This window comes from Monodon monoceros, unplaced genomic scaffold, assembly GCF_005190385.1.
Source record: "Monodon monoceros isolate NGI ecotype Baffin Bay Population unplaced genomic scaffold, NGI_Narwhal_1 Super_Scaffold_3, whole genome shotgun sequence".
NCBI classification, from domain to species: Eukaryota; Metazoa; Chordata; class Mammalia; order Artiodactyla; family Monodontidae; genus Monodon; species Monodon monoceros.
This window is the reverse complement of record NW_021703780.1, coordinates 6491337-6505615: the sequence shown is the minus strand read 5'-3', so window position 1 is coordinate 6505615 and position 14279 is coordinate 6491337. Positions and strand designations below refer to the sequence as shown.

The window sequence follows — 14279 nt, the reverse complement described above, 5'->3', positions numbered from 1 at the left end:
ATCCCACATGCCGCGGAGCGGCTGGGCCCGTGAGCCACGGCCGCTAAGCCTGCGCGTCCGGAGCCTGTGCTCCGCAACGGGAGAGGCCACAGCAGTGAGAGGCCCACGTACCGCAAAAACAAAAACAAAAAACAGATTCCCGGGTGATGCTGGTGCCGCCGGTCTGGGGACCACACTCAGAGGCGCTGTCCTCCAGCACTCTCCCTCTGGAGTATGAGGAGAATGACCTTGGCCTGCCTTTTAGACTTAAGGTTCAAAGCTGTCTGCTCTCAAAATATCTTGCTCCTCTCCTTAAAATCATGCAAAGTCATGTAGGCTTCACAAGTGTTTGATTGTCTTAGGGGCTGGCCTTACCCTCAGGGAGTTAGAGTTAGACTAATAGAAGCACAGGTTAGATCAAGTCCAAAGCAGCAGTATTATTAGAAGGTTTGCTTCTATGTGTCTGAGACAGGGAGAGGGGGGAAGGTGGAAATTACTTCGTACAAGTTCATGGCCACCTAACCTGTCCTCTTCGGCCCCCAGACACCGGGGCAAATACTCCAACACGCCCTAGCGATCAAACACAGATTGAATGAAGGGTCTGCCACCTTTTAAACACGTCATGGGCACATCTTATACGTTTTAGTTCTTATCACCAACCCCACATCCACGTCCTTGCCCACTATGGGGAATTAAAATGGTAAAAATACTGTTAATTTGTGAGTTTAAAAGAAATAGCAAAACAAAATCTTGACCACAACCATGGCCCAACTCCCACAAAGCTGGACGTCCCGGGGGAGATGCCGGCAACCAAAGCAACCTGTTTCTGGGAATTAATAATCCAGAAGGCATAGTTCCAGAAACAAAGATCTATGTTCTTACTTTTTTTAAATAAATTTATTTATTTTATAAATAATTTATTTATTTTATTTATTTTATTTTTGGCTGCGTTGTGTCTTCGTTGCTGCGCGCGGGCTTTCTCTAGTTGCGGCGAGCGGGGGGCTACTGTTTGTTGCAGTGCGCGGGCTCCTCGTTGCGGTGGCTTCTCTTGCTACAGAGCATGGGCTCTAGGAGCACAGGCTTCAGTAGTTCTGGCGCGTGGGCTCAGTAGTTGTGGCTTGCGGGCTCTAGAGCACAGGCTCAGTAGTTGTGGCGCACGGGCTTAGTTGCTCCGTGGCATGTGGGATCTTCCCGGACCAGGGCTCAAACCCATGTCCCCTGCATTGGCAGGTGGATTCTTAACCACTGCGCCACCAGGGAAGCTCAGACCTATTTTCTTTTCTCTGCCACATTTACCAAGTGGATAAACAGTTCCAAACAATAGTTCCTCTGGTTCCCCATGCCCTGACATCCCCCTCTCCCCAAACTTAGCATTATTCTGAGTGTATCCAATTCTGTGTGATAATGTTAATTCCTCTCTAACCTTCTCAGCTCCCCTGTGCCCTTGCAAAGAACAGAACGTAGACAGGCAGAGGAAGAAGGTTTGGTAGCTTCTTGAATCTTTTTTTTTTTCTTTAACTTCAGGGAGATGATTCCAAGTCTAAGGAATATGTTCTTGACTAAGAAGATGAAACTAATGGGTTACATAACAGCAGTTGTGGGTCAGTTACATTATCCCCTTTTCAGGGGCAAAGGAACAAATACTGAAAAGTTCAGTGCTTGCCCGGGGCCCACGCTGAGTGCGTCAGAGATTATCAAGCCAGCAGTAAGATTGCAGGAGTCCCTGGGGATGGGACCTGTGAAAGCCAGATACAGAAAGAGAAACAGGTGTGGCTGGGCACAGCGATTAAAAGGCTTTGATTTTCCTCCACCCAAACGACAATAGGGTTCTCCTATTCCTGGCTTTCTCAAGTTTGCCCTTCTCTTCATAAAAGAAAACGGTCCCAGGTATCTCACTTTCATGTCGGTGGAGATAAGAGTTCACATTACTTCACTTTGGGAGGCAGCACCGAACATCCGACAGAATTCATACAGCAATCTCAGTTTATGAGAATCAGTCTATGAGAAATGCTTTTCTAAGAAAACAACTCGCCTAGGTCCTGGCTCAACTACCGCCTTCAGCTCTGGTTTCCAGAACTATACTGTTTGGTTAATGACTCAAACATCAACATTTGTGGGGATTCATTATAAAGATTTCCAAATAAAAATAATAAAAACATGATACTTCAGAGATGGATGCTTCTGGCTACGACGTATCCAACTAACACTCCTGCTAAGACTAAAAACACAAACCTCTTGGAAGCCATCTTAGAGCAACCGAGAAAGGCAACGGTTGATGAGTCAAGAGCTCAGAGAGAAGAGAAATGCATTGAGGTGAACCCTGTATTTGCTGTTGCTTTTTCATCTCAGGGTATTTGTTAATTCCTAGCATGACGCAAGGATGTCAAACAGAAAGGAGAAGCAGCCAGGAGCTTGGAGCAATCTCGCTGGCTGGGGACGCAAATTGGAGCTTCAGGAAGTTATGACTTGAAGGGCTAAGGTCCCAGAGGAAAGAGGCTGTAGAGAAGTGAGCTCATAAAAGTGATCTCATAGAAGTTTGGGTTCACTTCCTCCAGGACCTTGGCCCTTCAAGTCCTGGTATCCATGAACTCCAATAGTTCCATTTGAGATGCTTGCCAAATATTAGACTGTGTTTGCATGCAGGAGGAAGCTGAGAAAACAAGCAGAAAGAAACTGCTTAGAGGATAAAAAGCAAAGCAGAGTTTTTGGCAGTCTCTCAATACTGGGGAGTTAAAAAATTAGAGTTCAGAGGCCACCAAGGAAGGGAACTTCTGGTAAACAACCTAGACCTTCAGCTGAGACCCCTAAAGAGCTAAACTGTAGGAGAAAAGGAAAACCAGAAATGGAGAAGCCTTAACACATCTGGAAACCCAGCCTCAGTTAAGACAAGAGAACAAGGTGATCTACCTGTCTGTAGTTTTTCTGCCTTCCAGAAGAAAATGAAACCCAGTCTGGAAGGAGATACCAGTATCTAGAATTGATTTCATAAATAACGCCCAGAATTTAATTTTAAAAAATTATCAGGCATGCCAGGAAATGAAACCAAATGAGGAAAAACCAAGGGAACAAATAGATAATAGAAACAGACCCACAGGTGATCCAGATAATAAAGTTTTCAGACATGATCTTAGAATCTAGCCTTATATTAAAAGGATAATAAATCACAAGTTGGGTTTGTTCCAGGGATGTGAAGTTGGCTTTACACTTGAAAATCATATAATGTAGTATATCACATTAACACTATAAAGGACAAAAGTCATATATAGACATCCCTCAATATCCCTGGGGGACTGGTTCCAGGACCCAAACCTGGATACCAAAAATACCTGGATACCAAAATCCCCATATGCTCAAGTCCCTTATATAAAATCATGTACAGTATTTGCATATAACTTACGCATATCCTCCTGTATATTTTAAATCATCTCTAGATTACTTATAATACCTAACACGATGTAAATGCTATGTATCAATAAACAGTTACCAGCACACAGCAAATTCAAGTTTTGCTCTTTGGAACTTTCTGGAATTTCTTTTCAAATATTTTGATCCATGGTTGGTTGACGCCACAGATGCAGAACCCATGGATATGAAGGACCAACTATAATCATCCCAAAAAATTCAGAAAAAGGATAAAATCCACATCGAATTCTAATTTTTAAAAACCCATAGCAAACTAAGAATAGAGGAGAATTTCCTCAATAAAATAAAGAGTATCTACAAAAACATTTATAGCAAACATTACCCTTAATGGTGCAATATTAAACATTTCCCCCCCCCTTAGATTAGAAATCTGACAGAGATTTCCAATCTGAGATTAGAAATCTAACAGAAATCTGAATGGAATTCAACAGTGCACTGGATATCTAGTGAGCACAACAAAACAAGAAAAAGAGAAGGAAAAATATAAGAATTACAGAGGAAAAAATAAAAATATTTATAGATGACATGATTATATTCATGGAAATTCTAAAATTCTGCAGAGAAAAATTATTAGAATATGTAAATTTGCAAGGTTGCTAGATATAAGATCAATATATAAAAATCAGGGCTTCCCTGGTGGCGCAGTGGTTGAGAGTCCGCCTGCCGATGCGGGGGACGCGGGTTCGTGCCCCGGTCCGGGAGGATCCCACATGCCGTGGAGCGGCTGGGCCCGTGGGCCGTGGCCGCTGAGCCTGCGCGTCCGGAGCCTCTGCTCCGCAACGGGAGAGGCCACAACGGTGAGAGGCCCGCGTACCGAAAAAAAAAAAAAAAAATCAATTGCATTTCTACATATGGGCAAAAAAGAATTAGACACTGAAATTTTTAAAAGCTAATAACATCATTTACAATAGGATAAAAACTTCAATTCCTGGAATAATTCCAATAAAAACATTAGGGAGAGTCAATTCTTCCCAAATCAAGCTCTAAATTTAATGAAATTCCAAACAGAAGCCCAGCAAATTTCTTTTGTGGAAATTGAAATGCTGAGTTTACAATATATATGAGAATGCAAAGGGCCGTCAATAGCCAAGAAAACCTTAAAGAACAAATTTGGAGAACTTACACACCAGATATTAAGACTTCTTACAAAACTAAAAGAATCAGAGTTTTTATTGATACGAGAAAAATCAATCAATAGAACAGAATAAAGATCTCAGAAACAGACCCAAACACATGTGGTCACCTGATACATGACAAAAATGCCACTGATGTGCATGGAAAGAAGATAGTATTTTTAATAAATGGTCCAGGGTCAGTTAGGTTTTTCTATTCTTACACAGCTATCTAATCTACATCTGTAGTTCACGTGTGATCTCAAATATCCATTCCTGTAGAGTTTAGCTCATTCTGCTGATCTAAACACTCCCATGTCCCACTGCCTCTTGGGCATCCAACCATGACTCAGACATGTCCCAACCTGGACTCATGTCCATCCCCCTTCCTTGACTTATTCCTACATTCCCTATCTCTGTGAATGGTTCAGAGTAGCGAATCAAATTAAAAATTTTGGAAAGCTGGTTTTTTGCCTTTTGACAGTTATTTTTTCTCCTGGGACAATTATATTCTATCTTAAAAAGCAGGTCAGAATGGTGAACTTGGTCACAACTTTAAACAATAATTCAGTCTGGCATTGTTTCTGGGGACTCCACCGGCATGGCCTCTGGGTGGCCTAAGGAAATCTTTCTTGGTTTTAAAAGCCAGCTTTTAACACAGCATTGCCCTGTTCCCTTGATTCAAAGATGCACATCTTCCAATCCTAAGGATTCTGAAGTTAGGATGAAACATATGGACCAAACTGAAAAAACAAAACAAAAAACCCTGCTTTGCCTGTCTGCAAACAGAGTCGTGATATTGCTTATACCAGGAGGAACTGAATTTTGAATTTGGTAATTAATTCTCACTTTAAATGTCTTCCAAAGGACTGCACCATGATAGAACACAAAAAAGAAAAGTTATCCTATACACAGAAGATAGATTATCGCTGCCAGGTAATACAACTGCCAAACCATAGAGAGTAGAATATGGGATGTCAAAACTATCAGAGGCACGTGTGGCCAGTTCATGTACCAAACAGAACAATCTTTCAGACACTGAAACAATTTCTGGCTGGCTTTCAAGAGATGCTGTTTGACTTTGACTTCCAGATATATAAAATTGAATAAGAAGAGTCAAAGTATGTCTTTCACCAGATAGAAATGTAGATGCAAATGATATTCTTAAAGGCCCCCAAACTGCACTATTAATCTATAGGTGCTATAAAAGTAAAGATCATGAGTACATGTTATGAAAAGCAACATGCTACCATGAACAACCTTCCATCACACAATGGAAGGCTGACGGTTAATCAGAGCAGCCTTTTCCCTCCAAGTATGAAGACAGCTTCGTGTGTATGAGATTCGGGAGAAAATGGTAAAATAAATGGACAAAGATATAATACTGTGAATAAGGACAAGTACTTTTATGTAAATTTCTTCTAGTCTTTTTTCTCCTCCACACCCCGTCCTCTAGAAGAACTGCTAGCAGATCCATGGTTGACCAAAAGATCAATGAAGGTTTGCAGAGGTTTTCCATCGCAAGGCCTTGAAAGCCCAAGTATCAATACCAGGGCCTGAATTCTAACAGACACATTTTTACCCCCAACGGAGCTGTCTCCTATGCCACCCAAACAGAAGCATCCTTGAGATGTCCGCATCCAAGCTAAGGAGATGAAGATGCAAGGCATGCCATAAGGGGACCGCTTACCTCTTTCTGGCACTTCACCTTTATCTCAGGGCTGTCCCCATGTCACTGGGATGACTTTGAGGGAATCAAAGCAGATCACAGTTTAGGCCTAATTTGGACTTGGCAAAATCCATATGTGCCACGTTTCATCCTTCTAAGGATAACCTGCCTGCCCAGCTGTCTGATAGGGTCATGGCTAAATCCTAAGGAAGGAACATGGGGGAAGGTCTTTCCCAAACCCTAAGCACTGTATAAATGCCAGTTTCCACCAAGGTCATCATAAAAACATAACAATTTCTTACATCAGATAGTAACACCAAACTCATCTTAAGATACCAACCCCACACCGTACTCTAAAATTTTAAAGTAAACTACAAAGGGCGCCCTGTGCTCCTCTGATAGGACCGCGTATGCTGTGGGGTTGCCGCCAACCCCACTCCACTCTGCGAGTTGCTCCAGATCTTTTCAGGACTTAGATTCCATCTCTTGGCTTATTCTCAGGTTTTGAATACTGTATCAATTGTTACCCTGTCCTACCTCAAAGCACCATCTCTTCAACTCATCACTTTTTTGAACTTACCTGGTCCAGTGATTTCTTACCAGTCGGAGAAATAAGGTTTCTACAGAGTTCAGAGCAATGGCCTATCTTCCAAGAATCGTTTCTGACCCTCCCTGGGTCAGGCTCCCTAGCTGCCCTTTACACCAGGAGGCCCAACACAGAACTTCTTCTGCCTCAGCTGAGGGTATGACTCAGCACTGAAACACCTGCCTTTTTTCTTTTCCAAGGAGGCCAACTCTTTTGCAACACACACGTGTGTTAAGCTGATCCATCAAATGCTACAAATTTCACTGAAGCAGATTAGACAGCTACGTTTCTTCACAGGCCTGGAGGGTCCTTTTCAGCCAAGACACCCCAAGATGGTACAGATGGGGAGATCGAACCTTCCCCAGAAGGGGTCCCACAGTTCAAGCTGGAGGCCTCTGGAAGGACATGAGCAAACCGCAGGCAGCCTGGGCTCCAGGCCCACTGATAAGAAAATCTTCTCCTGGCCAACCTGGAACTCTTTAAAAGCATGAAATTCTCCCAATTCTCCCAGGATTTCCCCTTTCCTATGCACAAAAATTAAACACATCCAATCACCAAATGCTCCCATCCTAAAACGCAGAGAAATTACAACTCTGCTTTGACACGGAGTCAGCAAAGGTTGGGACCATTTGGGAGTTTTGTTTTCCAAGCTCGCTGCTGGCCTGGAGGAAGCGTGACACCACGATCTGAGGCTGAAGGCAGCTGTTCGTTTTTGGCTGGAGTTCAGCGTAAACCTTACAAATGGTCCGCCAGCGCGTGTTCTCTCTCTCTTTTAAAATAATAACAATTTTGAAAAAAACCCATAGCCACAACACCTCCAACCTAGTGTTTTCCCTCTAAAGCTTTTCCTGCAGAACACGGAAAACTATGTTTTCCAAACAAATGTCTGAGCCAGAAAAGGCACCAGCAGGTTACTTCCATCGGAGAAAGGCTACGGGACCAATACTTCGGCAGATTGAAAATCAATGGCTAAAGCAGTTCCGAAGAATCACCGAATAGCAATTCTCTCCGAAATACTGAAAGATGAAAATCTAGCAACGAATAATTTACTTTTCAAGAGAGGCCCTTAACAGTTAAGTCAAGGAATACACTTTTATTTAGGAGCGAAAATCAGACATCAGAAAACCTGCCTTCCGTTCTGAAATTCTGGTCTGTTGTAAAGATCCTGCAACGGCTCTGTTTTACTTACAATTTAACTGCCACAGCTAAGAATTCACAGACAGCCATCCGTGTGTCTGTCCAACACCAGGACATGTGCCCACAGCCTGGCATGTCCCTCCTTCTCCAGTTCCCTCATTACGGACTTGAATATGCATCAGGGCCAAATGTTGGCATTGCTCTCCAAATGGTCCTTGTATGGGGCAAGTTCATGTTGGTTATTATTTTAGTGTGTGTATTTGCGACAGACCCACACACAGATCCGTAAGTTCAGGAGAGACCCGACTCCTTCCTTTGGACCTTCTTAATCCAAACTTTTGGACCTTCTTGGGAAATTAACAGATTCCCAGGACCAAAAGCAAGAATCTGGAGGCGGTTTATAAAACCAAAGCTAATAGAGTCCATAAATAGAGGACATAAACGTCCCTCCTCCTCTGCATTCTCTTCCTTTCCCTTTTATCTTCGTATTTACCACACAATTGCCAGAATGTCCTATCACGGGCCGAGTTCCTACCTGCTGCCCTCTGAGAACCACGGGCAGTGCTGACCTCTGCATCGGACTCTCTGTTCTGGCCAAACCACTCAACTGAGCCCTACATCCAAGCAAAGTTCAAGGTCATGGGCTTGTTTTCTGTGTGCTGTATGTAGGACTGAAACAACTGCTGTAATACTTCATCCCTTAGCCCCTCCGAGGCTCTAAACATCACTCCATGGAAGTTTTCCTTTATTTGCTAGGCAGCCCCAAGAACACAGTTCTTCTGTCAAACAGTGTGGCCTCATTTCAGGAAACAAGAATAACATAGACATGGGAAAAAAAGTCTACCGGTCCCTTGCAACTACATGATAAAAAATACATTTGAGACACACATATACACACACACTCACTTACTCAAAGACATATCATATATGCGTATATTATATGCACAAGCACACAGCCTTCTATTCGCTTGAATCAGCAGCAGTTGTGGTTAAGCATCCTCATATAATTTCCGTGTGCGAACTTATGTTAGCCACCCTCATCCACCATTCGAAGTAGGGACTAAAACATAGCGGGAAACATTTTAGTCCCAGTGCGTTATATGTTTTCCGAACACAAAGGATGCTTAGTAGATACCATTCACTGGCTTGCTTCGGAAAAGAAAACTATTGGGGAAATTTTCACCTGAAGAGCAAAAAAGTTGTCTTGCTGGCTCGACGCTACCATTGGGAACACAGCCCCCATCACGCCCGTGTGTGCCCTTGAACTCCAAGCCACCTTCCAGAGACACAGTCGGGGTTATAAGGTGACGGGGTGAGAAACGGGGGCCAGCCCCACCCTTTGGGGTTCCTCGAGCCTCCGTACCTGTGCTGCTGCTCCTGTAAGACTTGGTAAATGCCGACAAGAAAAGTTTGGTTTTTAAAACTCGTTCCAACCACACAGTCCTTGTAGATTCGGAACTCTGCAGCCGTCACCGCCTCACCCTCAGGAATCTGGGATAGGTTGAACTTGAACTCTTTGTGGTGTCGCTGGCGAGGGGAGAACTCCTTGTCGTCCTCCACTATAGGATTAAACAAGAGAGAGTGACAACTATCGTTACTTGGCTAAGTGCCACAGGCTCACATCTAGAAAGTTCCCCCGTTTTCATTCCTAAGCGGCTTACCGTTACCCTTATTAGAGGGATCAGTGGGTGGTGGAAAGAACCACGGGCTAGGCTGCCAGGCTGAGATTAAAAATCCTTCATTCTCCCCAGGGATTAAATACAATGCTTAGATTCTCCTTAACGACTTGAAACTATGTAACCAAGTTGCATGACAGCAAGTTATTTAAACTCTTGCCTTCCAGCTTCCTCCTCTGCAGCATGAGAGGAAGAGGGCTTCCCAGGGAAGCTGGAGGGACCCAGGCCACAGTGACTGAGAACGCCTCTGCCGTCCTGGCCCCGTTGTCCCCTCCCAGCCCCCCTTTCCTGCTGCTGCTCTCCTATCCCCTCAGGTTGGTTCCTTCTCTCCCCACCAAGCAGTTGCCAAGACCAAGGGCAGCCCTGAGCTAACCTTTGCTGGGGGAGGGGTGTTCCGTGGTCGGAGATGGGGGTGGGCAGCGCGTTCTGCCTGGGTCTGAAGCTCGAACGGTCCTCGTATTTTGCCTGATGTCCAGGGGGAGTTTTTCTTGAGGGGTTTAGTGTGAAACTTCATAGAAAATATTGCTCTAACTGAAGTCCACTGCCCTCGCTCTACTGGAGGAAACTGAGGGCTGAACGCTTCCGAGGGGAGGGACCCTCTGGGTTGTGAAGCTGCCGGGGTCTCCATTTAACCTGCATGTAGAACCCACGTATGAGGACAGAGTTGCGGAAACACATCACCAACGGGATAACATGCGATTGTCTAAGGCTTTTTTTTTTTTTTTTTTTGAGGTACGCGGGCCTCTCACCGTTGTGGCCTCTCCCGTTGCGGAGCACAGGCTCCGGACGCGCAGGCTCAGCGGCCATGGCTCATGGGCCCAGCCGCTCCGCGGAATGTGGGATCTTCCCGGACTGGGGCACGAACCCGTGTCCCCCGCATCGGCAGGCGGACTCTCAACCACTGCGCCACCAGGGAAGCCCTAAGGCGTTTTTTAAAAACTGGGAAAGGATCGAGTGTAAAAGCGTTTTTTTTTTGTTTTTTTTGTTTTTTCATATTTTGGCCATGCCACGCGGCTTGCAGGATCTCAGTTCCCCAACCCGAGCCATGACAGTGACAGCGCCGAATCCTGACAGTTAGGCCACCACGGAACTCCCTAAAAGCTTTTTTTAAATGAAATCTTTTCCCTGCATAAAGACAAACTATGGAAAACTACAAACTACGGATTATCATGCTTCAGAGTCAGCCTTCAGATGGCTCTATACAAGGTCCTGAGTGAGAGAAACGCTGTCAACCTCGGATGCCTAACTCATAATCGTTGTAGGAGAGAAAAACGAGCATCCTGCTTCCCACCACAAATCCTGACTCTTTTCCCCAGAGCTCAGAAATGCTTCTGCCCTGCTGCTCCTGTTAGGTTTTTCTTAATGGCAACCACAGTAAAATCTCATGAGCAAATTAATCCTTGATGGCAGAGTTTTTCCAGGGCTTGTGGGTAGAAAAAAAAAAAAAAGATCAAGTTATTTGCCACCTCCAATGGCCCACTTTCTCCCCCATGTGCTGTTCTCCATAATCACCAGAGAAAAGCTCTGCAGATTAAGCTCCTTTAAAGCCAATAACTTTACACGAACTTGAGACCTCGATGGCATTGCAGAAGCTTGGGAAAGTTAAGCCATCCATCGGTACGAGGTTTTTAAATAAAGAATTTCTGAAACTGCCATGTGACTATGCAACAAATCTTTTAGATTCAAGTTATCCCTTTTCTGGGTGCGGGGTGGGGGGGGAGGGAGTTGTTAAAAAACAGTAAGCTTTGGCTTGTGTAAGAGCTTGAATATAAGTTAAAAAAAAAAAAAAGGTCCAGCCAGAAAGTAAACCATGGTTCAGTCCCAACAAGAGAACAGGTTTTTTAATTAGTGGCTAAGCATGAAAAGCAATATTGTTGGGGAGTTCACCCAAGGACACCCACACCTGATGGTGGATCACTTTTCCCTAAAACTGATCTGCCTTTTCAGTTTGATATGTTATCATCAGTGGTTAAAAAGTGAATCGAATCTGATTTCCCAAAGAGACTTTCTAAAAAAGAGCCACACAGCTTTTCTCTAGGGCCTCTTGGGTGCTTAAAAATTTCAATATCAAGAAATGAAAGCATATTCTTAAGATTCTTTTGAGAGAATGCATAAGAATTCCTCAAAGAAGTCGTCCAATCACTCTTAACATAAACAACAGAAAGAAAAACTACGGATGCGAAGCAAGATATAAAACAGTGACTTAAAAATAAAACAGTGACTTAAGATGTTTCAGTTATAAGGAGGAGAGAAGGGACAGACATTTCAATACATGAGAAATATGTTAGTCTTTGGAGAGGTATACCACCCCCAGTAAACCACACCTTCCTGTATGTACACCCTTAGGTGGTCCCTTCTCCCCTGGGCTGGTTCTGTGACCTTCTCTGGACCAACAAGAGGCAGCAACAGTGGTGCTGAGTGATTCTGAGGCTAAGTCATAAGCTTGGAACTTCCTTCCATTTAGGTGTCTTGGAATGTCTAAGGAAAGACGGCTACCACGTAAGAAGTGCAACTACTCTGAACCCCCTAGACTATGAGGAAGTCCGAGGTAACCACGTAGAGAGGCTGCGTGGCACACAGAGACACAGAGGGAGAAGGAAGGAGGGAGGGAAGAGCCCAGTCAGTCCCCAGCCACCTCAGCTGAGCACTAGACATGGTATGAAGATGCCATCTTGGATGTCCAACCCACTGGAGCCTCGGGATGACCCCAACCCCAGTGACCACCTGACTGCAACTGCATGAGAGACCCTGAGGGGGGGGCCACCCAGTTCATCCTAGTCTTTTCACCAGACCGTGAGAGATGATAACAGTACCTTGCTGTTTGAAGCCACTAAGTTTTGGGTGATTTGTTACACGGTCAGAGGCAACTGACACAAGATGAGAAGGGAGGGTAAGAGAGGAAGAGAGAAGGAGAGTCTGACCTTGCCAGGAAGGGGAGAAACTGCACGCAGTTCTTAAGGAGGAGGGATTTTGAAATCCTGGGAGGCAGTGTGTGTGACTAAGGAAGGATCCTGGCAGCTGCTCACAGACAGATGTGAATAGATAAAGAATCTAAAAATGAGAAAGTGGAAGCATAGTTCAAAGCCTTCCATTTTATTACCGTGCGAATTAGAACTGGTTGCCTTATATGTACATTTCCCCAATTCTCCTCTGGTCGGTCGTGAAGCACTCCACTTCCTCCTGCTTTTCCTTAATCCTTCCTGGAGGAGAGGCGTGGTCTCCTTGCTGCCCACCTCGTTACAAGCTCTCCCCCCTAAACTCTTCATTGTTGCCTGCACCTCTCCTCGTGCCTCTTAGCTCAAAGCTACACCATCTTCCTCACTCTTCCCAGGAGACCTCAGCTACTGGTCATTGGAGTTTGCTTGGAATGCCTCCTCTCTCCCCAGATCTTCTGCCCACAATTAAAGTTACACAGTGCTTTTGCTAATGTCTCATAGGGATACAGGAAATAAGTACAATTAGGTCACTGCCTACATGTGCGTTTGAAGACCACCACCGTAAAACGGCAATGGTTCCAATGAGCTTAGCATTTCCCCTTTGAGCTCTGTGACCTGGGCTCCTTAAACATCAGACAGTTCAAGAAAAATGAGAGGGGGCTGAGGTGGGGATCCAGCGCTCAGTACCTATTTTGTAGCCCCTGCATCTAGCTTCTCAAAGATGGTGCCGTGTGTGGAATAGGTAGTAGCGAGGTACTGGCCAAGAGTGTGGACGAAGTGTGAAGCTGACAACACGGTTTTGAAATCCAGCTCCCCCTTATCTTACTCAGGTGATAACGAGCAAGATACCAGCCAAAGTTTCAGTTACCAGTTAAATGGGAATAACAACATTTCTGAGGATTAAGTGAGACAGCCTGTACAAGACAGTGAGTGAGAGAGGAAGGGCTCAGCAAATGGTAGTTGGAAGCATCGTTAGCGGTATTTGACAATCCAGCTTGTCTGAGCTGAGAATATGTCTTTGCTGCGTTATTCAAATTTACTCACGTCTCTAAATGAGCTTTTTACAGCGGAGGACTTACGTTCTCTGGAAAGGGAGGTGAGTGAAATCACTGTCCTAAGTGTCGTCAGCCCTGGTGTTTGGCCACTGACCACAGAACCGTGTTCTCTGAAGCAACAATTCCTAGAATTTTTTATTTCAAGGACGACTGAAAACATTTTTTTTAATGGTAATGACCTTACACAAGGACATCTACTGTTTCTGTTTTCCTTTTGTAAGGACAATAAAACAAATAAGACAACAAACTGCACCCTTTTAACACTCTGATTTTATTTTTAAAGGTCCTTTTAACACCAAATCAAGTAGGGAGGATGTAATTCAAGGACATATACAATCCTTGAAATTGAATCAATTTCGCTTTATAAAACTCACTCTGTTCTCTCTCTTTGCCTCAGACGATACCAGCTGAAATTTCAGACCAGCACCAGACCTCTCGTCAACAGGTAGGAGCCACAGCCCAAAAAAATAAACGTTACTAGGTTAAGATTATAAATGTAAATTAGGTAGTATTATACATGCAAAAGTATGTATATATATGTAATTTACGGAGGTCATGAAACATAATAACGAAGCACAAATGAGACCAGCACCCAATCTAAAAACTGGAAAGTGAACAATATACCTCCCCGGGGCCATCCCCCACTCCCACCCACAAGGGACCTCGGATCATGAATAATGTCTGGCAGTCCCTTGCCTTTCTTTTA

General features: G+C 44.3%; 1 protein-coding gene across 1 annotated transcript in view; it reads right to left on the bottom strand.

The window, feature by feature from the left end:
* BMP6 (bone morphogenetic protein 6) overlaps window positions 1-14279 on the bottom strand; it is a 144441-nt gene that overhangs the window by 15486 nt on the left and 114676 nt on the right. Inside the window, exon 2 of the mRNA XM_029243369.1 lies at window positions 9270-9465. Within this exon, the coding sequence (XP_029099202.1) occupies window positions 9270-9465 (196 nt within the window). The remainder of the gene's footprint in view (window positions 1-9269; window positions 9466-14279) is intronic.